We start from the raw sequence: 26,544 nt of genomic DNA on the forward strand, positions 1-26,544 counted from the left end.
CTGAATAAATTGTCTTGTCTTGTCTTGTCTTGAATCGACAAAATCACCAATGTGTCTTTCAGTTAGTGTGCTGATCATGATCAACTCCTGCACTATTAATCAGCCGTCATGACAATTGCTTAGGCAACAAACAAACACTTACTTTTTGATGCCCATTGTGTGAGTGGCGAGTTACCGGTAGCGCAGGACATGCTTACCATTTTCGTGAACACCTGGTGTCACCACTGATTGTTTTCACTATTTTTGCATTTTACGCCCAATGGAATCTGTTACAGTGGAGACCGCCTGCGTGGCCTAGTGGTAGAGCGTCCGGGGTTCGATCCCCGGCCGCGTCATACCAAAAGACGTCAAAAGATGTTACCCTGTCTGACGCTCGGCATTAAGGACTGGTCGTCTCGGAGTCAGTATACTGTGTCCTAGTTGGGTATCTCTGTGAGCTAGCATTATAAATCGGCATCAGTCCGGATTAGTACAAGCGCGCACACACACGTGTATAAGTGCAATAATCTTGGACGCGACTCACCTGTAACGGCGGATAATCGGCACTGGTTATCTTCTGGCGTTGAAGTTTAATATTCATTGAAGTAGGGTATGGTTTTAATGATGTACATGTAGACCAGCAATTCTTTGTTCTAACTAACTGAGTCGTTGTCTCCGGTCAAGGTAGCTTATATACAAGTATCCTAATGCTGCTGTGCCAGATGAAGCCTCGCTGTGCATACCTGTCAGCACTGTGAATATTGATTATTTGTGTTACCCACGTTAGTGAGGCCGCAGATGCAGCCAAGCGATTCTACCACACGATCTCGCTGCATGAAACATACTGGCTCTTGTAACAAGAAGAGGATGAGGGGAGTAGTGCTTGTGTTGGCTGTCTGTGCGTACATGCCAAGGGGACAATCATGGACTGTCAAGTTGGGTGAGTCACATACACTATCCTTTGTTGGAGATGTACGATTTCGTTAATGCTGTCAAGTTTTGACTTTTTGTGTTCGGGTAGTATTGAGGTGCCCGACATTGAGAATTCCATTGCTGATACTTTCTGATTTTCTTCTCCAACGAGATTGTTGGGGGTCTTATGGACTAAATTTTGCAAATGGTGTTGCACTTGTGGACATTGCAAGGATCCTCTAATAGGGGTGTTCGAATCTTCACTTCGCCCAAATTGCGATTTATGGTATGTCGGCACTATACCAGTGGCTCACACAACCTCGACAGTCAGTGATGTAAATGAAATTGTGTTCATCATGATATATTACTATTTCTATAATGTTCCAGTAATGTTAGGATACTACCTGTCAAATGAGGAAGTTGGTTCCAGTGACACAGATACAAATAACACTGAGTGTACCACCACTGCTTGAGGAACATCTGTTATTTTAATATTGTGATTATTATTCTTCATTTTTATCTTCTTCTACAATATTGGTGATGTGATCCTAAAATTGTTCGTATAAGAACGTTTACTTATTCAACACGTTGGTTAAGTTGCTTAAAACATACCAGATCGAAGTATTGTTTTGATGGTCCGTATGGTGCCGGTAATCGGATTAATTAATTACCCGCTAGAATAGGTGAAATGCACTCAGCTGAAAATGTGGCTCTACCGGCAATAGCCATTTCTGAAATGTGGCCCTCCCGGCTAGACACCATCTCGCTGCATGAAACATACTGGCTCTTGTAACAAGAAGAGGATGAGATCGAAGTATTGTTTTGATGGTCCGTATGGTGCAATTGATATCAATATTTTGTCGTGTGATACTGGTTCTCAAACGCTACTTTGATTATTGAACTGAATTTTCCGAATCTGCTGTGTTGTTGACGAACGAATATGCACACACGTCGAGATACAACTGTAATACTCTCAGTGTCAGATATTTTGCGTTTGTCCAGTTTTTGCGTCAGTTTCAAGAAAACAGTATGATTAATAAATATATATATTTCATAAATTCGAAATCCTCGACACTGGATAATCAGTTTTGTTAAATTGTAACGTCCTTAGTATTGAAACGTGTCAGGAAAGTTACTGTAGTATACTGCAGTGTCACCATTGTTACGTGTCACGTCAACAATGGCTTCTGTATATGGTTAACAATGGTTTATGTATAACGTTAACAGTGATATTTGACGTTACAGCAGAATACTCGCGTGCATCGAATGAGGTTATTGACACACTAACTGAAACCGTGGAGATAATGAAAACTATAATTATGTCGAACAGAAAGTAAATATTTCGTTGTATTGATCACACGGAAAGAACCTTAACGAATCGTATTTGATATTTGCATATATAAGACATAAATAAATTCAAAGCAATGTGCTGTTTGGTCGGTAATAGTATGATTTGTATAGCCGATCATACAATAAGCGACAAGGTCTAATGGTGGAGAGGCCGGTCGGAGAGCAGGAGGTCTGGAGTTCGATTCCCGTCGACGTCATACCAAAAGACGTAAAAAGATGGTACTTGTTGTTATCCTGGCTGGCGCTCGGCATTAAGGGGCTTCAACAAGGACTGGTCGGTTCGGAGTCAGTGTACCGTGTCTGAGTGGGGTATTTATGTTAAACTGCGGTATTGTATCTCAGAGGACTAGTACTATAAATTCGTCATTAGTCCGGACAAGTTAAAGCACACAGACACACACAGACGCACAGACACAGACGCACAGACACAGACGCACAGACACAGACGCACGCACGCACACACGCACACACGCACACACACACACGCACACACATACGCACACACACTGCACGTCGCTAGATGAGTGCAATAATGAGAACCCCATTTCACCTCACCATCCTTTACTTTTACAACAGAATCTCTGCGCTTGTGCAGTGTGGAAGGTGTTCCAAATTAACATCTCGGTTTTAGCTTCAACAAAATCAGTAAAAGCGCTAGTGTTGCTGGAGTTTTTCTGGTCCATCACTTGATTGTCTGGTTTGTTTGTAGGCCGCCGTCGCATGGCAGGAGCTCTGCTGTGCGGTGTCAGGCAACATAAACTTACTTTCTGTGGAAACTGTGTTAATGGCGGGTGCTACCTTTACGTAGGACATGCTTACCCATGCTTATCCTTATCGCAAACACATAACCTCATCACTGATTTACAGTGATCCATTCATATAATTTTCATTGCTGTTTTGCCTAATCCTCTAACGCCTAATGGAATCTGTTCCGTGTGATAATCTAGACTGGTAATTCTCTGGCGTTGACGTTTCATATCTATAAGTATCTGATATCAATAAACCAGTATTGCCGGATCTAATTATTAATGTAAACATGCATCATAGTTCCATTGTCGATATAATTAAATACAATTATTTGCATACAAGAACGGTATGCCATGTGCGTGATCATGCGCTGAAGGGAATAACAGTACAATGCTTCAAAAACCAGAACCTGAGTCTACTACGATTACTGAGTGAATATTATGACTGATCTTAAGTATTTCCTTCTCCAGTGGGATATTAAAGTGGAATTCAAACCATGATTAATATTGTCTTTTGCACAGATGTTTTTGGAAAGGTATTGATTGATTATTTTACATGTTGGCAATAGTGTTCCCCGGGGTGCCCCAACAATCACAATTTCCATCCCTGGAGGAATTACCCATACAGAACCATCGATTATATACGCCAGGTCTCTATAAGTGCAAACAAAAAGGATTCTCTTGCTTCTCCAGAAGGGTTTGCGGTCGTGGATATAATGCGTATCTACACGTCCTCTGGTCATGGTATATTGGAAGACCGGTCATGGATCTGACGATAGACGGAAAAATTATATTGAAACAATAGTATTGGAGTCGACAATACCGCAATGGGTACGGTTGATTACCTGTAAGCTATCACTAGGCACTCCCTAATGACTAGAATAAAAGTTTAGTTCAATGCACACACTTTTTCATTCTGTGCACGCATAGAAATACTGTGAGGTGAAGTGTGAGATGAGTTTATCCTACAATACATGAAGCTGCCAGTGGATATGTCATTTTCAACTCAAGCGAAACACATACATGAAATAATAGCATTCCAATGCCAAGTCATTATCAATAATTAAAAACAAAATAATATAACATCCATCAAAGAAGCCTAGTATAACACTAACATAATACAAAATATCAGGGAAAACATATGAGAAATCGCCGGCAAAAATGTTACAGTACTTAATGTTTAATTAACCGCAGTGATCAGGGTGGAGATAAGCCTCGGTGTCTTCAGTCCGACACTGCATGTACTTCAGTGCTTGTCTACAGTCCGACACTGCATGTACTTTAGTGCTTGTCTACAGTCCGACACTGCATGTACTTTAGTGCTTGTCTTCAGTCCGACACTGCTTGTCTTCAGTCCGACACTGCATGTACTTTATTACTTGTCTTCAGTCCGACACTGCATGTACTTTATTACTTGTCTTCAGTCCGAACCTGTTTGTACCTCAGTGCTTGTCTACAGTCCGACACTGCATGTACGTTTAGTGCTTGTCTACAGTCCGACACTGGATGTACTTTAGTGCTTGTCTACAGTCCAAAACTGCATGTGCTTTACTGCCTGTCTACAGTCTGGCACTGCATGTACTTTAGTGCTTGTCTACAGTCCGACACTGGATGTACTTTAGTGCTTGTCTACAGTCCGACAATGCATGTACTTTAGTGCTTGTCTACAGTCCAAAACTGCATGTGCTTTAGTGCCTGTCTACAGTCTGGCACTGCATGTACTTTAGTGCTTGTCTACAGTCCGACACTGGATGTACTTTAGTGCTTGTCTACAGTCCGACACTGCATGTAATTGGTGAATGTCTACAGTCCGACTCTGTAATAAATTTGGTGCATGTCTACATACATGTTGCATGATGAGTGGGCTTATTAGCAGGTTATGACAAAGGTATGAAAACTTGAATGGGCGTTTTACTACGTTATAACAGTCATGCCGCAGCATGCGTGGGTTTATTACAGGGTCATAACGGGTTTATGGCACAATGACTTGGTCTTTTACCCGGGTAATTAACAGATGTGTAAGAGTATGTCCATACATAAATTCACCTCATGTTCCCACCAAGTGGAGGTAAATGTCCATCACAGTTTCATAACAGTTTCATACTTTAAGTCCAATACTGACAGGTGTATTTTTCACAACGTCATCGCCCATGGGGAGTTTACGACTTTTCTCTGAGCATTCATACATACCAAGTTTCAACTTCGGTGAAGGGAATGTTCCTGCAACATGGCGTGATTCGCCCAGTTATGCCTAACCCCCCGAAACTGGTTCAAAACTGGCTTACACAACGCAATGTAGAATCGCATATTTTAACTCCACGACACAGTCAGCCTCCCTCAGGTATACAAACCAACCTAACTGGTGATGGGACATGCCAAAGAACCCATCCAAGAATATTTTGGACGTACCTCTTGAATGTGCGAAAGCAACAGGAATGCCAGAAATACCACGAATGAAAGGCAAATTATTGAAGCAGCATTGGGACAAAGCCATGCCAATGTATACATACCTGACAGAGCAGAATATTCGAGACCAGCTCCGGCGACTGAAGTTGTATATTCACCATGAGCCTTGTGAGCTAACTGGTAACACTCGCCAGGCGCCTTTGTGTGAATCCTTAGTTACAACAGCAGCAGACCCGAAATTGCAAAAGGAAGTTCGCATTGTTTTCCCTAAAACACCCGATACCCACTCATGAGCTCACAAAATGAAATCTCTGATGTCGGCATCGAAGATTTTGCGTTTCCCCCTATTCCCAGCCCTCTTGTGTCGATGATCTTTCCGATGACCCCTTGGATATTTTGTAATTTTATAATCTAACCTGTGATTTACCGATTGAAAAACATGCTTAATTAATTAAATGACATTATTTCTGCTACTCTCAATGCGTACTGTTCTTTGCATGATATTAACTGTTGCGTGTATGTTGCTGCTCGAACACTGGAGGAACTCCATACAGTTTCCATGACATTTAACCACAAAAGGGTAATAAACAAAATCATCAAAAGGCAACCCGGTTCCAAATAAAACTTAATGACACAAGGAAATATATCCTGGATAGACCTTTGCTTGACATTACATTCCTCAGGGCAATCAATGTCAAAACGCCAAAAAGTAGTAGGGCGGAAGTTTAGAAAAGACCCACCATGGTAATGCAGAAGGCTGCAGAGTCACAGTCTTTGAAAAGTTCAGAGTGATTTCGACAAGCAGGGCTTCTTGGGAGAAGTCCCATTCGCTGTCTGGGCTGCGTGTAGAGGGGGCAGGGGCCCTTAGCTGATGATGAGCCTCTTTGCTCCATTTTGCCTCCAGTACTTTCATATGTATATGATAGTAATAATAATAATAATAATAATAATAATAATAATAATAATAATCCAGTAAAGCGCATTACTCCACATGCAATGTATGCTCGAAGCGCTACAGTATTATTACCTCGGTTAATGGATCAGTGTGCACTAGATTTTCATTCTCACCTCCCTCAGCAATATAAAAACCAAGCTGCCTGTGAGGCACTGGAAGGTTAACAGTCACATTACCATCTCATCCTAACGGGTACCCATTCACTGCTGGGTGCTATTCGTACAATGTCACTTGTTCAAGGAGACACCACATGCTACATGTGCTTCGGTGTGGGGCAGGACCGAAGACCCAGGAACTCTCAGGCCCGAGCTGCCGAACACGGTCACCTATCAAAGGACTCTCCGCGATCAACGTTGCGTGATGTGGGACCTGTGCGCCGTACACAGGATCACGTGCCACCACACGTCTCTGATGCTGACGTTAGCCATAACATCGTTTTCCTCTATTCAACACTGTTCAATATTGCATGTTAGCCCCCAGTCACCAACCGCTGCTTAAGAAGTTTTATACCTTGTTATTACATTGAATTCTCTTCTTCAAAATGCAACTATGTAATTCTCTACGCGGCGAGGTCTCAGCAAACATATGCAAAACACTTCCATTCACTTGTTTACACTTCTTAAGACGTGCTTACGCACGACATCTGAATATTAATGTAATGTAGACGATATCTACACTTCAGCACACGTCATTTTCTACCAACTACCATCAGAAGTTCATTCGTACCGTATGACATACTTCATAGTCTGTCGACATTGAGTGTACACGATTGATTGTCTCTTAGTTGATCTTTAAACATTCATTACGGACAACAATGATAAGCCAAATGTTTTTTTCCTGCACCATCCCACTGCAACAGGGGTAATTAAACGTACATTTCTCAGTGCCTCTCAGTATAAACGCCTCCACACGATAATGGTTATTACAACACTCTGTATACCTGAGAGAACTCCTTGCATATGAACATTTAATGATACCTGAAAAGAAATACATTTGATTGTATTGTAGACATTGACTGAGGGGATGCATTATCTGTGTAAAGTGCATTAAGTCACTTGTCGATTCGAATTACTTTGAGTATGGATGTACAGACGTGGCGCTCACATGCGCAATTGTTTGATGGTGTTTGACGTAAACTCTTTATGCTTGTTTCAGTGAGTCAGTTCGAGTTTAACACCGATTAAAAAATGTCTCATAATAATGTTCAAAGACAGCCCAAAAGAAACGCAGATCAAAGACGTTTTAGCAATTTGCTTTGACCTCAGATGCTGAATATTTGAATTTGTTTGGATAGGGTTGAAATAATTCTTTTTTGTGATGATAAAAACATTATTATGACAAGAGAATAATTTTATGTCATGTTATTTTAGGAGCATTAATGAATACTAAACAATTATAAATCGCGAATATAGCAATCCTTCCCCTAAGAAAAGTGTACGTTTTTTCGGAACCGTTAGCACTTATTGTGCGTGAAGATCAAGGTCACTAAGTAAGTGCACCTGAATGAGTGGGTTTGGTTTTACAACGTTGGAAAGCACATATTTGACGTAAAAGGAGGGAATGAATCACTTTAGTTTAACGTAATCTAAACGGCATTTCAGTTGTACCACGGCATGTCAGTTTCAAGTGGAGGAAAGCTCGATATAATTCAGGCTTTGACGTTTACACCCATTGGTGAAACGACGAGCTCGGGTATGGTGCCGACACACCTAGAAACAGAATATATGATTCAAGCACTTGATAATAGGTTTCAGGCACGTCTCAGGCCGAAGTCAGTGCCTATTACAATTATATAATCACGTTATCAGCTTGACTAATGCCTGCTAGGTCTCCCAACAACCGAATGGATGATGTGGGCGTCATTAGAGTAGTTCCTACTCCAGTTCTCGTTTCCAGATATTAAATTTGCAAATACTGCAAATTTCCTGATGATTTGGTTAAAACTAAACATATTCCCACAGGATGACCTTCTTCTGAAATAAACTTTTAGTCGCCTAAAGAATTGATGAGTGCCTGGCTACATACACTATCTTGTCAAACATGACGATAAACTTTAAACAGCTATTGAAAGAAATGATGTTGTGTCTTTTATCCCTGAGGTAGTCCTGTTAATGCCATGATTTTCAGACGATGAACTAAAATTTGTTTTGGTTATTTAGTCCTTCAAGAAAGCCATGTCTCTTTAGTATAGGTCAAAGGGCAGGTAGCCAGATTGCAGTTTTGCATGATGCACGTTTACGGATTATGGATGTCGACATGTAACACATATCACGGCATTAAGACAATTTCTTTTGCTTGTAGACATATTAATACAGAATGGAGCGCCGCACTGCCCGGAAGAGCTCCATTGCCAACAAAACATCCCTTTGGGTGATGATAAAACGTTTCTGAACATTTCTTGGACCAGGTTACCAGCAGGTAATCTTTTCGCCAGAGCTAAAGCAGGTATTTAAACTTTCATTACTCCATGGTGTATATTTAATATCGTGTATGTAAACTGAGATGCAAACGAAAGCATACCGAGTTTGTTTTTATGTAACTGAAAATTTAAGAACTGTTGTTTAAATGTGATTATGTATATTTAACCATCAACGTAGATATTATTTTCTCTTCTTCAGTTTGGTGAATCATGTACTGTGTTGATTATAGCGCTAATGAATTCCCACTTTGTACATATGTAGAGAATGGAATCTTCCGAGCAACTGTCAAAGTTGCCTCAGTCCCCTTGTTATATCAAGGTAAAATCATGATCCTAGTTGTAGTAGCGCGGCGTGAAGGCCCAGTTGTAACAAGAACTGTATGAAATGGCATTCAATACAACCAATTAACCTACACTGCAACTGCATGTTTTTTTATTAACTGTCAATGTCCCAATTGGCGATTTAATCTGGCAATCTACAAGTGTAGAGGTACTTTGATGAACCTATCTAAAATAACTTACCGACATGTTAGCATCCAGCTATAGTGCATGCAATGTAGAAACAAGTACATTAAAAAAACATCACTTGATCACAACTGAAGGAAATTAGTTCCCCAAGCTGTTGACCCAAATGAAATATAAGCACTTGAACTGCAACTCGATTCCTTTGCTGACTATATCGATGTGACAACAATAACCATCATTTCCCATGAGAGCTTGGATGATAAAAATAGTTCAAACCTCCAATGGACAGAAATGACATCAGCAAAAATTTCAAACTCACGAAGAAGACTGACAAGCAAATATTTTAACACTGGACTGCCCCACCGCTCCGGGCAACCAATATAAAGATAGATGTAAAAACGAGTACGTTAATACTATGCGATAGCAATAGTTACCCATTACCGTTTACCGTTACACAAATGGGCGGCCATATTGATTATTGATTAAAATAGTGGCCATCTTGGAATTTTGTTGGATAACCCTTTTTCGTCTCAATTTCCACAAGGCGTCCCACCATTTAAATGTGTATTTTTGAAAAATATGAGCCTGTTATCTGCTTTGCTTAAAATCTGCATTATATACCCTGTCTTCAGTTCGATCTCTCAAGGGCGATGTTTTGATTGAGACTACTCCGGAGGCCTGTCGAGCTACCTACCTGGACCGCCATTCTTCAATAGTCCCTCAGTGTGGTATCATCTTCTATAACTGCACTTACCTGCTGAAGACACGGTGTCCTGTCTATATAAGGGACATGCAGATGTACTCTGATGCTATCACTCAATATTTTCCCCAACTGAGTGTATCATTTAGTCTCGATGATGGTTTCCTAACCACCTTGCACTACCTACTGAGTAGAGAAAAAGCCAAGTCTTACATCGTGATTACAACCTCAAGTGAAGGTAAGATGTTTTGGTTACATTATTCTATGGTATCTTGTCATGATAATATTAGTATAAGGCCTGGCCGAGTGAGCAATATTCCTTTGGATTCAATTAATGGGCAGTATTATGGCTCCTGAACCAATGTTGATGCTATATTACAGCAATGGAATGGAGACATGGTCACAGCAAGTGAACATAAACGCTGGCCTAGTCGATAAAGTGGAACAAATTCGAGGCACGATATATTTTATCAAGACATGTACTTGTTAAAATTATCACCAATGTATCGGCGATGCAACATTCAATTACATGAAACACCATATTTGAACATTTATCAAGACTGAGTCTTATTAAGAAATACCATCAGTGTAGCGTGTGAGGGAAATTTCATTGCATGTAAAACTGTGCTGCCAGGCTTGTTACTAAATCCAAAAAGTTTGACCATATCACACCGATTCTACGGAACCTCCACTGGCTCAAAATCAATGAGAGAATCCATTATAAAGTGATGCTGATTGTGTTCAATGCGAGACACAATCAAAAACAAACTTATATCAGCGAGCTTCTTGAAGAGTACATGCCTGGGAGATCTCTCAGATCAAGCTGCCAGTCCCTACTCTCTGTGCCTAGTGTTAGAACGGCGACTTTTGGAGGTCGGAGTTTCGCCAAAGTTGCCCCTGAGCTATGGAATAGGCTGCCATTGGATATCAGGAACATTGACATTACTTTGTTCCGATCAAGACTCAAAACCTATCTTTTCACCAAATCTTTCTTGGAGTATTGAGGCTTTGTGATTTCCTAGCTGTGCAATGTCTCTTTTTTGTGTAGACTCAAATGAAGCGCTTTTGAGCAGTTCTTCGAACTGGATACCAGCGCTATATAAATCTGTAGTTATTTTTATTATGTAAAATCATAATTGAAAAGTGATCTCAAGTTGTAGCGTAGCTACATGTATATTATGATGACACTTAGCCAAAGTGTTGTGACGCTTGTTTCAAAGATAAACTTATGTAAGACATAAATAGAATCTCGGGAACGTTAATACATCAAGCCAATGCTTTCATTGACCAATCCGTCATTAGGAAAGCAATGGAAAAATAATCAAATTTTATATATAGAATATAAAATTCCCAATACAGATATGCAAACATATACCACTGTGTATTGAAAAATTAGAATATAGATTGCGTTATAAAGTTGAGAATCACCATAATGTAAAAAAACCCTCGGGCATTAGCGTGTACTTTAAACAGTCATTTATAAATAATAACCTTTTTTTCACAGATATTGCGAAAATATCCAACAGGTTTCCATCGTGTGTTATAAAGACCGTTTCTTTCACTGTGGACAGACATGGGAACTTTTCTACCAAAGAGAGCCTGAAGGATATGTTCAATACAATAGAGGAAGAGGATCTTAATTTCATCGTTGTTTGTTCTTCTGATTGTCTTTATAATATCATGGTTCAGGTAAGATTTGTAACCATAAGATTGAGTACATAGGTTTACCACTCATATCATTTACCTAGCCTAGTATATATAATTTAATAGCAAACATATGATACAATCAGAATCATTATAGTCAGTAAAATGATAGTCGCCAGGATCATGAAATCAAACTACTGACAATCATTTCAATACTTGACAATCATATCATTTCTTGTGCTTCAGAAACATATCACTTCATCAGTCACAATCATAGTGTTACGGACCTACGTGGTCTAGTGGTAGAGCGTCCGCCCGGAGCGCGGAAAGTCCGGGGTTCAATGCCGCGTCATACCAAAAGACGTTAAAAGATGGTACTTGTTACCCTGCCTGGCGCTCGGCATTAAGGGGACAAGGACTGGTCGGCTGGGAGTCAGTATACTGTGTCTGAGTGGAGGTATTCATGTTAAACTTCGGCATGGTATCTCAGTGGGCTTGCACTATGAAATCGGCATTAATCCGAACTAGTACAAGCAGCCACACCCACACCCACACACACAGGTACATCTACGTCGCAATATGAGTGCAATAACTTTGGATGCGACGTTAAACTCCGTTTCACTTCATAATGTTAAGTCTATCACAATCATTTCATTACATGCGTCATAGTAATTTAATTACGTTAGTTACAATCATTGCATTACATGCATCACAATCATTTCATTACATGCGTCATAGTAATTTAATTACGTAAGTTTCAATCATTGCATTACATGCGTCACAATCACTTCATTACATGCGTCATAACTATTGCAGCACACGCATCATAATCGTTTGTTTATATGCGTCAACCGCATTTCGTTACATGCGTCACAAGCTGTCATGACATGTGTCATAGACATTCTAAGTTCATTACATGTGTCCCATTTTTTGCCAAAATCATTTCATTATATGCCCCACACTAATTTACTTACACTAATTTACTTACATCTGAATAATTTCATTACATTCGTCAAAATCATTTCATTACATTCGTCACACTAATGTCTTTACGTGCGTCACAATCATTTCAAAACATGCGCCACAAGGGTGTCATAACGTCAGATTACACCGTCATACGCGACAAATATCACTCGCTACATGTAACAGGAAAACAAAGCATTCGTCCTAGTGATGACAACCAATTGGTTTCGGTGTGGCTTAACATTTGCATGTGTTATTGAGGGCAGCCTAATTCTATCGGAGTCCCTCCATTAATTATGAAAAATATTAAATAACTATCCAACATGTCCTGACGTCTAGAATGTAGTACTGTAAACTAGGGCCCCTCTCTTAACAACCATTTTTAATCATTCAAAGTACAGGTCGTGTCGCTGAAGACTGAAATCAGCAAGAGCACGGTAATGAAGCGGTCTCGTTGGCTGTTGATATCGACTGAAGGAGGCGGCACCGAGCAGACCCTGCCGCCGAGTCTAGACCATTCTGCCCATGTGTCCATCCTTCACTTTCACTCATGCCAACAACAATATCCCACATTTGTAAGTACAATATCACCAAGATAGAGCAGTTAAAAGAAAAAGCCCAATCTGGTTCAGTCGAAGAAATGAGAAAATTTAATTTCTCAGTCTCCTCATCCGAATTGAAATCATTTGTGGAATACTGACATAAACAACCAGGTATGAACAATCAGCCGTAGAATTAAAAAGCCGGTTTTTTAAAAGGGTTATAGTTTGATCCAAGTTTTCTATTTTCCCATTACTTTGTTCTCACGGTAATAACGAACTCGAGACTATATATTTTCTTTCTATGTATATTTCAAGTTCAAACGTTCTTTAAAAAGTCAAGTTTAGGTCCATCTATATCTTGTGTTTTCAAGACAAAGAAATATATTTTATGTGTAATTTGTTGGTCCAATCCAGTTTTCAAGTGTAAACTTTCTTTTGCCCGGCACTTTATCTCAGTGTATCTCTGCCGTATACTTCTCTTCATATAATGAATCGTTTATAGTTTAAAGCCTCATGAGAAAATAAATGATAAGACAAATCTGAATCAAGTACATTGTTTATAGTTCCTGTAAGAACTTTCATATACATGGGACATTTCCCCTCATTCATTTCAGAATGTTTGGAAGGTTACAGAACAGTTTTCGAAGAACGGTTCTCAACTTTCAAAGCCTGAGGCTGTGGAGCTGACGAAACGAGCTGTTCGGGTAGGATGAAAAATAAATAAATCTCATTAAAATCTGATCTTAGTTCTCGCTATCGCTAAACAAAGATCTGAGGACATCCCATTAAGGGTCACGTCAGAACGACCTTTCATCCAACCAATCAGAGCGTCGCTTACCAGATCATGAAAGTGACAGTCGGAATGTGTTTTCTAATCATGCAACCACGAAACATTTAACACGGGGTATTCCGAACGATAGTTTCGGGTTTTATGATTATATCCATACAATCTAGGCCATCTATAAGCTATTCCAGAATGTTCTTCTTATCAGTTTTAATTTTCTTATTCGAGAATACGTCAAAATATGTTTCGAAGCGTAGTCACCAGTTTGAAACTAGTGTCGTAAAGCTCGAGAAAGCTGCCCTCTGATTGGCTAATGTCGATTTCTTGTCAGTCATTTCATTGGTCGGTCAAAATTCGCGAAAGGTTTCTGACGTGATCCGTAATGGTATGTCCTCAGATCTGTGTTTAGCGGTAGCGAGAACTAAGATCTGATTTTAATGAGATTGAATAATAAATATAATTAGAAATTGTTAAAAACAATGTCCATCTTCAAATATTCAAGCTTAACGAAAAGTGATTTGTCCGAAGTGCTGCGTTCTGTTGTTTATTTGACCGTACACCTTATGGTATTTGGTCCATCGTACAAATCAAAACAGTATAACGAAGACTATAGTGAACCTATTCCAATTTCGAATATATATATATGGAAGTTGTTGTTTTCGAAGCAGTGAAATGATAAGAAAACGTTTTCATGATGTGTATTATATAACTTAGGTGAGGATATGGTTATTTGGGGCGGGAATGCCAATACCATTTTCAGTGTCACCATAACGTCATAATATATGACGTCATTGAAAAATCAATTACGTTGTTCGGGAGAGTCGGGGGAGTTTTCATTTTTCAACCTTTTCTTGTGTTTCACCTGGAAGATACAAAGTGATGTTTCCTGCTTTTTAAAATGACATGACAATATCATAATTACCAAAACAGATTTACATAGTTTCGGCAGAAAATCTAGGCTGGGTATTCTCTTGCATTGGCAATTTATATTTATATGTCCTGTACACTGAAGGTTACATCGTCTTTGTTACAGAGACAGATAACAAGCCCTGCGCCGGCCGTGGCTGACATCTACACCGTGAACGACAACCACAATGGGCAACGTCTGCGTCTGAATGGTCGTGTACTTCGGAATAAAAGTGGAGGACTGTCGAATGAAATATTCGAAAATGACAAAAACGGTTTCAATAACCGAAACTTCAGAGTTGGGATATTGCCGGTATGTCATTCTCCCACTATGTGACAATTAATCAAACTTTCGGTTCAAACTTTGGCCCGATGTAAGTAAGAATATTATAACAGAGAGACGTTATGGATGTCAACTTCTTTATTATGAGGAACACAACGTCACCGGAAAAGGAGCAAGCATTTACTCCTTGTATTCTTCATAACAAAGATTCTCTCTCTTATGTGTATCACTTCTATATACTATTCAGAGACCTAAAGTATGTTGGACATGGAGACGACGACATCCTGTAATATCAAAATCTGATGACCAACATCTCCGCATACTTATATTAGTCTTGCTTGACGCTTCATGCTAGTGAGTGAGTCAAATAGGTTTACGCCGCTTCTATCACATAACACATACTAACTAAATGTGGAGAGCTCGGAGTGATGCAGGTCCACGCGCATGGGTATTGTGCTTAATCATCATTAGGACGAGTCTGTGATGCAATTCGGCAAAGAGAATTGTGACGTCTTTGAACTGCCCCTGTTTCATCAGTCGTAATATAAAAGTAATTTTCAACACCCAACTGTAAATATGAAACATTCGTCTTCCATTCTGGGGTGGAAACTTAAGGTAGCCAGGAGAGTAGAGCGCCTTTTTGTCAACTGCCGTCATATGGCCGAACTATTTCTTGAGGGGCGGTCGGGTAGCCTAGTGGTTAAAGCGTTCGCCACGTCGAAGACCTGGGTTCGAATCCCGACATGGGTACAATGTGTGAAGCCCATTTCTGGCCAATAATGCTAAAAGCGGCGTAAAACCATATCCACTCACTATTTCTTGGACCGGAGGAAAACCATTGACTCACTTACTCTCTCACGTTATCGAACTGAAGAACCAATACTAACATCTAAAAGTTACGACACCTGAAATAATATATATTGGCCAAACATGTAGGCATATTAGAATTTTTAATAAATGCAGCATACCTCCATTTCCACTCTGTTTCTTCAGTGGCCTCCATTCATATACAAGTCCAAAGACAATCGTACATTCACCGGCCTCAACGTGGACTTGCTGAATGAACTTTCTCTTAAACTTAACTTCAGGTACGTAGTGGACAGGGCTGAAGTGTACATATTAACTCATCCAGTTGATGACAATAGGTTAAGGTTCAGCTCGATAAGCAGAGTTGCGGCCCTTAACTTTTAGGATCTGGTCTGATTTGAATCCAAATTTGTCCTGATGATGTACCCTGGTCTGCGAGCACCATACTTGTATTTTTGATGTTCAACGCAGCTGTCGCTGCCTGCGATTGACTTTCCATGTTAGTAATACCGTGATGTCTAAACTATTGTCCACAGCGACGATAAAGTCGATCATTGAACCGCCTGCGATATCTACTGGATAGATCGGAGAACGGAAGTGGGCTAGAACCGGTACTATCCTGGACTAGTACAACCATAGAATAATAATCAGTAATAATCAGTTTCTTAGCTGATGACACACGTATTTTATTCCAGTTATGTTTTCGTTGAGCCCCTCGACCAGGAGTGGGGCAGGATAATCGATGGCAACTGGACAGGACTAATCGCCGATGTTGCCAACGGGGTAGGAGACCTTCACATCTTTGTAAACTTAGATAGTCAGTATTTTAGAATAATCAAACGCAAATGTGTTACATTTCGATTCTATCCTATCATGTGGAAATGTCCATTGTACGATTCCGACTATATCTGGTACCAGGTGTTCGCAAATTGGCACGTGAGCTTATCTTCCCCACTGGTAAGTGAGCAAGTGAGTTTGGTTTAACGCCGCTTTTAACAGTATTCCAGTTACATCACGGCGTGTCAGCTTAATATGGGAGGAAAGCCCGGAGTGATGCAGGTCTCAGACATTGACCACTTCGGTGAAACCAACGAGCACCCACATCATAGGTTTCTGGCGTGCCCAAGGGACGCAACCCTGCACTGCGAATCACGGCGCCTAAGTCGACTTGGCCACACGAGTCCCCCTTCCCCACTAGTGACATTCGTCACAAGTTACGAATCATGGGAATTCTATAGTACCGTGGCGACTCCGAATTTTTACAAATCACAGACACTATAACGGCTGATGAGGGAGTGGATGGTAAAAGCTACAGCCGGCGATGTTACAGCATATTATAGCTGTAAGACAGGTACTCGAGTGAGGGAGGAAGTTGCAGCACTAATTTTATAGTTTGTCAGAGTGAGTAAGTGAGTTGGGTTTAACGCTGCTTTTAGCAGTATTCCAGATACATCACGGCGTGTCAGCTTAATGTGGGAGGAAAGCCCGAAGTGATGCAGGTCTCAGACGTTTACCACTTTGGGGAAACCCACGAGCACCCACAATCACAGGTTTCTGGCATATTAAAGCTGTAACACAAGTACTCAAGTGTGGGAGGAAGTTGCAGCACTAATAATATAGTTTGTCGGAGTGAGTGAGTGAGTTGGGTTTAACGCCGCTTTCAACAGTATCCAGTTATATTTCAGCGTGTATGCTTAAAATGGGAGGAAAGCCCAAAGTGATTCAGGTCTCAGACGTTTACCACTCCGGTGAAATTATCTGCCGAAACTGATGCCATTTGGCTTAAAAGGCAAATTAGCGGTTACGATGATATGATCATCGACCTTTCGTTATATCGACAGGTAGACATGTTTCTAGTTTATGAAAACCCACGTGCAAACAACTAAGCAAATAGTGGCGTCTTCGACGACAAAACATCAGTGATTTGAACTCTGTGTAACTGTTGGCACGTCATTCTTCAAGAAGAAATGACCTACATTTACCTAAACACGTTTACTTCCAGAGAACCGACATGGTTATTGCACCCATAACAATAAGCGATGTCCGCGAGACAGTGATGGACTTCACGCAAGCCTATTTCTATGTCCACTCCATGATAATCCTGGCCAAACAGGACCCGGAAGGAAACCAGTGGTTGACCCTTGTGGCGCCCTTCCGGTACGAGGTCCACATCTGTATCCTCTTCTCCCTCATCTTTTCCTCGGTGTTTCTGTTCGTGGTGGAGGAAGTGCACCCGGTGAATGTATGGCTGGACAGGCGTCTGTCCGAACTCCGCATACGTTTTGGGGACATTCTATGGTATCATTTCGGTGCTCTTATGGCAAATGGTAAGTTGGGTTGTTTTCAACGGAACCAAGCCTTTCGGTTTGGATACGATTTGACATTTAACATCATACTATCAAGCCATTCTCTTTGTCTTCTTTACTGCTTGAAGGTTATTTAGCGCACCGACATTCATGAACACATATAAATTCTTCTTCGTGTCTCTTAATGTTCGAAAGTCCAATTTAGATTTGTAAAAAAATTACAAATATTTCGTGTGATTTTGTTCTCTTTCTGATTTCTTCTCCACTAGGGTATTGGTTTTAAGTAGGGAGGATAGGTTTTGCTGCTGCTTCTGATGTTTTGTTTGTTTTTATGGGTTTGGGAATGGATTTCAACATACAGTTATGTCAGTACAGCACGCATAACCTTGCAACAACTAAGACTATTCCTGTCGTTCCCTAGGTGGCGCATACCTCCCAAGAACCCAGTCTGGGCGGTCGGTGTTGGCGTGTTGGTGGTTGCTGACGGTCATCCTGGCGGCAACCTACAGTGGAAACCTCATAGCGTTCCTTACCGTAACTACGGAGAAACCCCCCTTCGATACTCTCGGAGAGATGGTGGAGCAGAATGAGTACAAATGGGGACTGCTCGGGGGATCCGCGGCTATAACACTGTTTCAGGTAAGTTGTCATATATTCTTTGTGTACCCACGTCGTGTATGTTTGTTTGCGATTCTTGGACCGGACAATCCAGTGATTAATATCATGAGCATAGATTTACCCAACTGGGATACTAGCTAGATTTCCAGTAAGGCTGGGACGGGTATCTCGGGTACTCTCGGCGGTTGGGTTCTGAGTAGGACCCGGGTACCCAGAGGATTTATGTATTATGAAAAAAATTTATCTAAAACTCTATGGGATACACTATAAGTCACTAATGTCCCCATTTCTTTCTGACAATGTACCAATTCCTTCTGACATTTATATGTTTGAATAAAGATAAAACTTCATGCAGTAAACTTCAGTGTATGCATGACCAGATCGTTTTACACGTGTATCTAAATACATTTTGCCAGGGCAAAGGTCAAACTTTTCCAAATCGGACAGTTTGTACCTATCTCTAAATATCTACAGCGGGTACCAGGGTAGGGTCGGGTGATAAAGTGGTGGGTACCCGGGTAGTAAATTTGGACTCGTCCCAGCCCTAATATAAAGCAACCTTGACGCGTTGGGATCCAAGGCAGGAATAGTTAACAATGCAGCCGTTGCTTGTTGTAAGAGGTGATTAAATGGATCGGGTGGTCGTGGTTGATTGCGTGTCATCGTACTCCGCTAGAGAGTGGTCGTTGTTCATAATATCAATTAGGGTTGCCTGGTCCAGAGTCGTTTAGATCCGTCCAGCTTCAAATATCGTCATACTCTCAGTTCACACCTGGTTGTGTGGCTATGCTGACACCATCCAAGCCATGTTAATCTGGTAAAGAATAGATAACATTGTAGGCAGCTCTCGAGAGAGCGCAAGGTCAGTGATTCGATCCCCGCCCGCGTCATGCGAAAGACGTTACAAGATGGTGCCTCTTGCTACCCGGGAGCTCGGCATTACCGTCGTTAGTATTTGCATACACGCGCTCATGCACTCACTCACGCACGCCCTCGATTTATAAGTGCAATAACGTAAAAAAAAGCGACAAACCCTTCCATAGTCATAGGAAAACTGTACCAAAACAGAGTCGATTGTACGATTCTGACTATATCATGAGCATGTTTTTCAGATGTTTCTGACTATCAAATAGTAACCGCCTCTGTAACCTTGTGGTAGAGCGTCCGCCGGAAGAGCGGAAGGTTCGGGGTTCGATCCCCGGTCGTGTCATACCGAAATACGTTAAACGATGGTACTTGTTGTTACCCTGCCGGGCGCTCAACATTACGGGGCTAAAACAAAGTCAGGTCAGCTCGGAGTCAGTATATCTGGTGGATAGAGCGTCTACCCGGAGAACGGAAGGTCGGTGGTTCGATTCCCGACTGCGTCATACAAAAAGACGCTTATAGATGGGACTTGTTTTCCTGCTTGGCGCTAGGCATTAAAGGGATAAAATAAGTGCTGGCCGGCTCGGAGTCTGTGGGGTATCCATGTTAAACTTCGTTAATACTTAATCTCAGTGGGCGAGCACTATAAAATCGGCATTAGTCCGGACTGGTGCACACGCACACACCAACACACATCCACACCCACACCCAGGTGTTCGCGAAAAGTTGATCGTATCCTACCCAACCTGTGGTACCCGTCACAAACACATGTCAAAATAGGGAATTGGATCGGATATATGTTTGTCACTGTAGCGGAAATGGAAATTTGGAAATGTCCCCCACATGTCAACCATAAAACTTATAACCTTGATCAAACAATTTCTGAGCAAGTGTTGTAAATTGTAAGTTGCAAGTTGTAAATTGTAAGTTGTAAATTTTAAGTTGAACCTCACCTCACCCTTTATGACCGTACGGTTTCTATGTACAGACGTCAAACAGAAGTGATTTCAGAAGGATATGGCAAGGTGTCGAGGGAAACACGAAAAGTGATCCGGACGTTCAGAGCCTTAATTTAGATGTGCACTTTCGCAAGGTGTTGACGGAGAAATACGCCTACATCGGAGACACTACGACGTGGGACTTGTGGCTGTCCAAATCATGTGACATAGATGGACTAGATGATCGATTCTACCCCATGACGTATGGTATTGGTTTTCCTAACAACAGTGTCGATACCAAAGTGTTCACTGAACAGTAAGTCTCCCTAACAACAGTATCGATACCAAAGTGTTCACTGAACAGTAAGTCTCCCTAACAACAGTACCGATACTAAACTCTTCACTGAACAGTAAGTCTACCTAACAACAGTATCGATACTAAACTCTTCACTGAACAGTAAGTCTCCCTAACAACAGTGTCGATACCAAAGTCTTCACTGAATAGTAAGTCTCCCTAACAACAGTGTCGATACTAAGCTCTTCCCTGAACAGTAAGTCTCCCTAACAACAGTGTCGATACCAAAGTCTTCACTGAACAGTAAGTCTCCCTGACAACAGTATCGATACCAAAGTCTTCACTGAACAGTAAGTCTCCCTAACAACAGTGTCGATACCAAAGTCTTCACTGAACAGTAAGTCTCCCTAACAACAGTGTCGATACCAAAGTCTTCACTGAACAGTAAGTCTCCCAAACAACAGTGTCGATACTAACTTTTCACTGAACAGTAAGTCTCCCTAACAACAGTATCGATACCAAAGTCTTCACTGAACAGTAAGTCTCCCAAACAACACTATCGATACCAAAGTCTTCACTGAACAGTAAGTCTCCCTGACAACAGTATCGATACCAAAGTCTTCACTGAACAGTAAGTCTCCCTAACAACAGTGTCGATACTAAACTCTTCACTGAACAGTAAGTCTCCCTAACAACAGTGTCGATACTAAACTCTTCACTGAAAGGTAAGTCTCCCTGACAACAGTGTCGATACCAAAGTCTTCACTGAACAGTAAATCGTTCTCCCCAACAACATTATTAATACCGAACTCTTCCCTGAACAGTATTTCGTTCTCCAAAACAGCAACCTGAACAGAGAGTCTCCCCAACAACAGTATCAATACCAAACTAGTTAGTCTCCCTAACAAGATTATGGAGGTCCAAGGTCAAGACTATTTCCCTCAAGTTATTTCCACTTGTTTTTAGGACCGTTTTAGTTATACATTTTTGCTGGTATATGTTATCGAAATTTAAATGAGTCAAATTACTCAAGCGAAATAAATAAGTGCTATATTTAATATGCAGGACACTCTTTTTCGTTTAGAATGAGTGAGTGTGTTTTTGAAACACCGTTGTGAACAGTATCTATGTTATAACACGGAGTGTCGGCATCGTTTGAGAGAAGAACAACGTTTGTGACGAGAATGGAATTCATCGGATTTTGGAAATGAAGCCTTAGATCTATTGGTGGCACAGTGGTCTAAGGTACCACAGTTCTCTGTGTAGACTTGTGTCATTATGCGAGGTGGGTTCTAATCTCAACCTGATGATGCATCAAGGTTTGCGGGAACCATTCTAGTACCATCGTAGTGACCCGAATCACTTCGGGATTTTTCCCATTTCAAGCCGACATGGCGCGATAAATTGAAATAATGCTTCAAAATGGCGTTAGACCAAACTTACTCTCTAACCCCCTTTTTCAGACTCCTGCGGATTCAAGAGAGTGGTCTTATTCAGATATGGCATCGGAAATGGAAACCAACTCATAGTTGTGCAAAAACCTCGACTGAGGCCAAGAGGGTCGGCCTGCTTGCGTTACAGAGTGCTTTCTATGCTGCAGGGGTGGGCTTATTTCTTGCCATGGGAATTCTCTGCAGTGAAGTTATCATCAAGAAGGCGTGTAAGGGAGACTCCTGCTCCTGTCCAAACTGTCGAGTGTCTCGTCCCAGTTGCTTGTGCAAGGATTCGTGTTCCAACTGTTGCTCTCGGGATGTGTTACGGTACTGTTGTCGAAAAACAGCAGAATAAGATCACAGGTGGGTAGGGGGGTGTTTGCTGACTGAAAAGCGAGGGACGTTACTGTCAGTGATCAAGTAAACTACATTCACGGTGGTGTGCTCTCTTTGGTGACAACAGACATATTTGAAGGCAGCCCAGAGACTAATATCGTCCAAACGCCTTTTTATGGCAACTAAGTGGCGCATCATGCATTTGTAGATGTGCGATGAAAATGATGTTATATGAAGTAAAATGGATAAAAAATCTCTCCGAATTCATTTTGCATTCTGTGGCAAATGTGTATTGATGTGTGACGGATTTGCGAATGCGAAAAAGGTCACGTGAACCTGGACACAAAAAAAATATTTTCTACAAATGCCACTCTGTGGTTTACAGACTCGAACTCGAATATTTTAAATGAGGATCAAATCTTCGTGGTCTGCCTTGAGTTCACTCCACACACAGGAGAGACAGCTGACACCGCAGATACATCAATCAGTTCCGAGGTAACAGACACAGAAAAGACAGCAGACCTTTCAAGACAACAGTCACTGCAGACAGAGCAGAGACGGACAGAGCAGACACTGTAATCAATGCTGACACAACAATAACAGAGACACTGCACACATAGCAGACACAAAGTATGGATAGCATACTCAGCAAAGGGAGGGGCACTGCAGACAGCAGACAAAGGAAGCACAACAGAGACGACAGACACAAAAGACCGACGTTTCCTCTGTGTCACATTAACATCGTGACACGGGACAAGATGCAACTCATTTCCAACAGTCCTGGGACAACTGTGTTGGCAGTGAATGATTCACTCATCACACATCATGAGGTTTTTGTGTTGATAAGGTAATATCGATCCTCGCTGGCAGGTGAACGCTTGTGCATAGTACTGTTTGCCGGTATTGTTCGTCAACATTCACAATTCATGATATAAATACAGCCCTCGCATGACAACCGAAGGACATCAATTAATTATGCATGATAGGTGAATGTTTTTACTGTTTTTTTGTTGTACTGTTGTCTTTTTTCAGTTAAGGTTTCAGATTGGATTATACGCATGGCGGGTTAAATCAATCATTGTCACATTCAGTCCTGTTCGGTTCTGAAAAAAACGATGCCTGCATTCCACCTAGGCCTGTTTGTTTTCGCGTGACTTAGTTAATCTGTCATATCTGATAGGTATTGCAACACACAGCCTTCCAATTGTGGGTGTTTTTATTTGTTTGTTTGTTTATTTGTTGTTAAACGCCGCACTCAGCAATATTCCAGCTATATGACGGTGGTCTGTAAGTAATCGAGTCTGGACCAGACAATCCAGTGATTGACATGAGCATCGATCCACTTGTGTTGTATATGAATAATTACCAGGAGTGAACTAGCAATTCCACTCGACTGACATACAGTCTATAATTTATTTTATTACACAATACAATTTTCTCCTCCCAATTTTTTTCCTGATGCTGATTCCAAAAAAGCTGGTTGGACTTGCTCTTTTATTATCAAGATATTTGGTTTTGGTTTTATAAAATACCTATATTCCACAGCCATGGTGCAGGACTCTACGAGTGAGTGTAGCCACTGATGTTTAGTTAATTCAACGGGTACATCTCTGACAAGGATTATTTTTCCAACCTACAATGACTATGCTTGTCGTAAAAGGGCGAATGACGGGATCGGGTGGTCAGGCTCGCAGGCTTGGTTGATGCATGTCATCGTTCCCAATTGCGTGGATCGATGCTCATGATATCAATCACTGGATTGTCTGGTCCAGATTCGATTATTTACAGACCGCCGTCATATAGCTGGAATATTGCGGCGTTAAACAACCAACCAACCAATCAACCAATCCTATAGAAAACAAACTGTTTTGAAATAACTTCCAAACATTGAAATGTCAACAGATTTCCAGGGCTACCGACCATGTGAGGCGTGTGACTTGCCAGCTGTTGCAGATGAGTTTCATTACGCATTCAAATGCAATACAGTCTGTCAAGGTTGTCATGTGTCAGAAAATTATATTCCATGGCCGAATAACTATAAATATAGACGCCTGCTATATTTTAACAGCTTAAAGGAATTGAAGCACCTGGCATATTTCATATACGTGTTTGACTTATTGAAAATAACCTGAAAGAATAATTATCTTGATATACTTTGTATGTTTTGCACTTAGATTTTACTTTGCATAAAAACACACACTTGTATGAAGTATTGAGCTGTCATACTCATCATGTTTGTATACGTTATTTGATGCTCTTCTACCACCGTTGACTAACGGGATCGGGGTGGTCCGGCTCGCTTAGTTGGCTGATGCATGTCATCGTATCCCAATTGCGTTGACCGATGCTCATGATGGCAATCATATAGCTGGAATATTGCTCAGCACGGCGTTAAAGAAACAAACAAATATTTCAAACAAATACTGTTCACAAACCGGGGGAAACGGACGTAAAATCTTCAGTTCTGCCATGTTTGAAAATTAGATATTTGTAAAAAGCGAAATGGTAGTGTCTTCTGTTATCACTGGACTGACAACATGCTTCTACAAAGGTTGTTGTAAGTATGATTTAACATCATTCTGCACATTGCCTGAAGTTAGCGATGCATGCTAACCATAAGTAGCGCACTGATCGTTTGAAGAATTGACGAGTACTGGTATGATATTGCGCCGCTATCATTCAAAGACCTTGTGTTGTACATTCGGATTTTGGTGCCAAACTATCATAATGAGAGATTTCGGGAGGGTTGTTATTAGCCAATGACAATGGAGGATGGGAGGAATTCCATTTGCTGCTGACACGAAGTGACGTATTCCAGAAGTGCAAGGTAATGTCCAATACGGTAAACAAAAGTTTAACGATGTTTTGAAGAATGTTTTTGACAATAAATACTCTGGGACAATTATTCATGAGAGAATAGTATTGTTTCCCCGCGAATTTGATTGGTAGTAATTTGCAATCAGACCGTATTTGACTAGTTTTCATCCGTAGATTGTTTGTTTGTTGTTTAACGCCGTATTCCATCTAAGTGTAAATAGGTCTTCAGCTACCCATGCTTGCCTTAAAAGGCAACTCTTCTTGTCGCAAGGGGCGACTAACGGGATCGGGTGGTCAGGCTCGCTGACTTGGTTGATGCATGTCATCGTATCCCAATTGCGTGGATCGACGCTCATGATGTCAATCACTGGATTGCCTGGTCCAGACAGACCGCCGTCATATAGCTGGAATATTGCTGAGTGCGGCGTTAAACAAACAAATACACAAACAAAACCAGTTTCACGTTTATTTCATAACATTTTGATAACATTTTCATTTAAACACGAAAAGTGAATATTTTCTAACGCGCACGATTTCAACACACAAAGCATGTATTAGCAAGAAAATATGAACATAAGATATCTGTAGTCACACAGTTAGCTAACTGTATATCTAACCAACAGTGTATTAGGTTGAAGAAACGATGAGTATATAATATCGACGCGTTAACTATCATGTATGTGTGTGGTTTACCAGTCGCCTGTCTGCAACGACCTTCATCCTAGACGCATTGATCCTGGTGGTATATCGCATGTCGGTATGTTCTCGGGATATTTTCAAGGTGTACACATTGTAAAAGCACTCTTACGCAATGCCATATGTGTTTCACGGGCAGTTTACTTTGTCTGAAAATGAATACCGTGATAGATTTGAGTAAATGTCACAGGGATTAAATAACTAAACTATTACATAACAACATGTACCCATGTACATGAAAGCATAAGTTATGCATGGTTATTTTGCATAACATTTTATTTTTTTAAACGGTTTGTTTATGTAAGGTTTGTTTTGATTTCTAAAACTAAATTTATTTGTATAAAAAAGTTCTATTAATGAATACATTTCTGCAGTTT

At 40.9% G+C, this 26,544-nt stretch overlaps 1 protein-coding gene across 2 annotated transcripts; it reads left to right on the forward strand.

Moving 5' to 3' along the window:
* Positions 1-550: 550 nt before the first annotated feature.
* Positions 551-24,752, forward strand: LOC124122996 (glutamate receptor ionotropic, kainate 1-like). 2 transcript variants are annotated; one of them, XM_046486234.2, is made up of 13 exons: positions 551-919; positions 8,650-8,793; positions 9,865-10,170; positions 11,437-11,621; positions 12,941-13,114; positions 13,696-13,785; positions 14,899-15,084; positions 16,048-16,142; positions 16,557-16,644; positions 17,864-18,188; positions 18,589-18,806; positions 20,641-20,953; positions 22,349-22,479. In XM_046486234.2, the coding sequence occupies exons 1-12, from the start codon at positions 778-780 to the stop codon at positions 20,908-20,910; spliced, it is 2,223 nt and encodes a 740-aa protein (XP_046342190.2). In that variant the 5' UTR covers positions 551-777; the 3' UTR covers positions 20,911-20,953; positions 22,349-22,479. The 2 variants fall into 2 exon arrangements, with proteins under 2 accessions (XP_046342190.2, XP_046342180.2); XM_046486224.2 differs by having other exon boundaries at positions 552-919; positions 20,641-20,906; positions 22,349-24,752.
* Positions 24,753-26,544: the final 1,792 nt, after the last annotated feature.

Source organism: Haliotis rufescens, unplaced genomic scaffold (genome assembly GCF_023055435.1).
Source record: "Haliotis rufescens isolate VD_foot unplaced genomic scaffold, xgHalRufe1.0.p SCAF_3, whole genome shotgun sequence".
Taxonomy (NCBI): Eukaryota; Metazoa; Mollusca; class Gastropoda; order Lepetellida; family Haliotidae; genus Haliotis; species Haliotis rufescens.

Bases quoted from the DNA above. Each gene is read 5' to 3' on its own strand.
- LOC124122996 (XM_046486224.2), top strand. From the start codon at position 778: ATGCAGCCAAGCGATTCTACCACACGATCTCGCTGCATGAAACATACT. The intron at 13,786-14,898 runs GTAGGATGAAAA...TCTTTGTTACAG, and splicing joins TGACGAAACGAGCTGTTCGG to AGACAGATAACAAGCCCTGC. The intron at 15,085-16,047 runs GTATGTCATTCT...CTGTTTCTTCAG, and splicing joins TCAGAGTTGGGATATTGCCG to TGGCCTCCATTCATATACAA.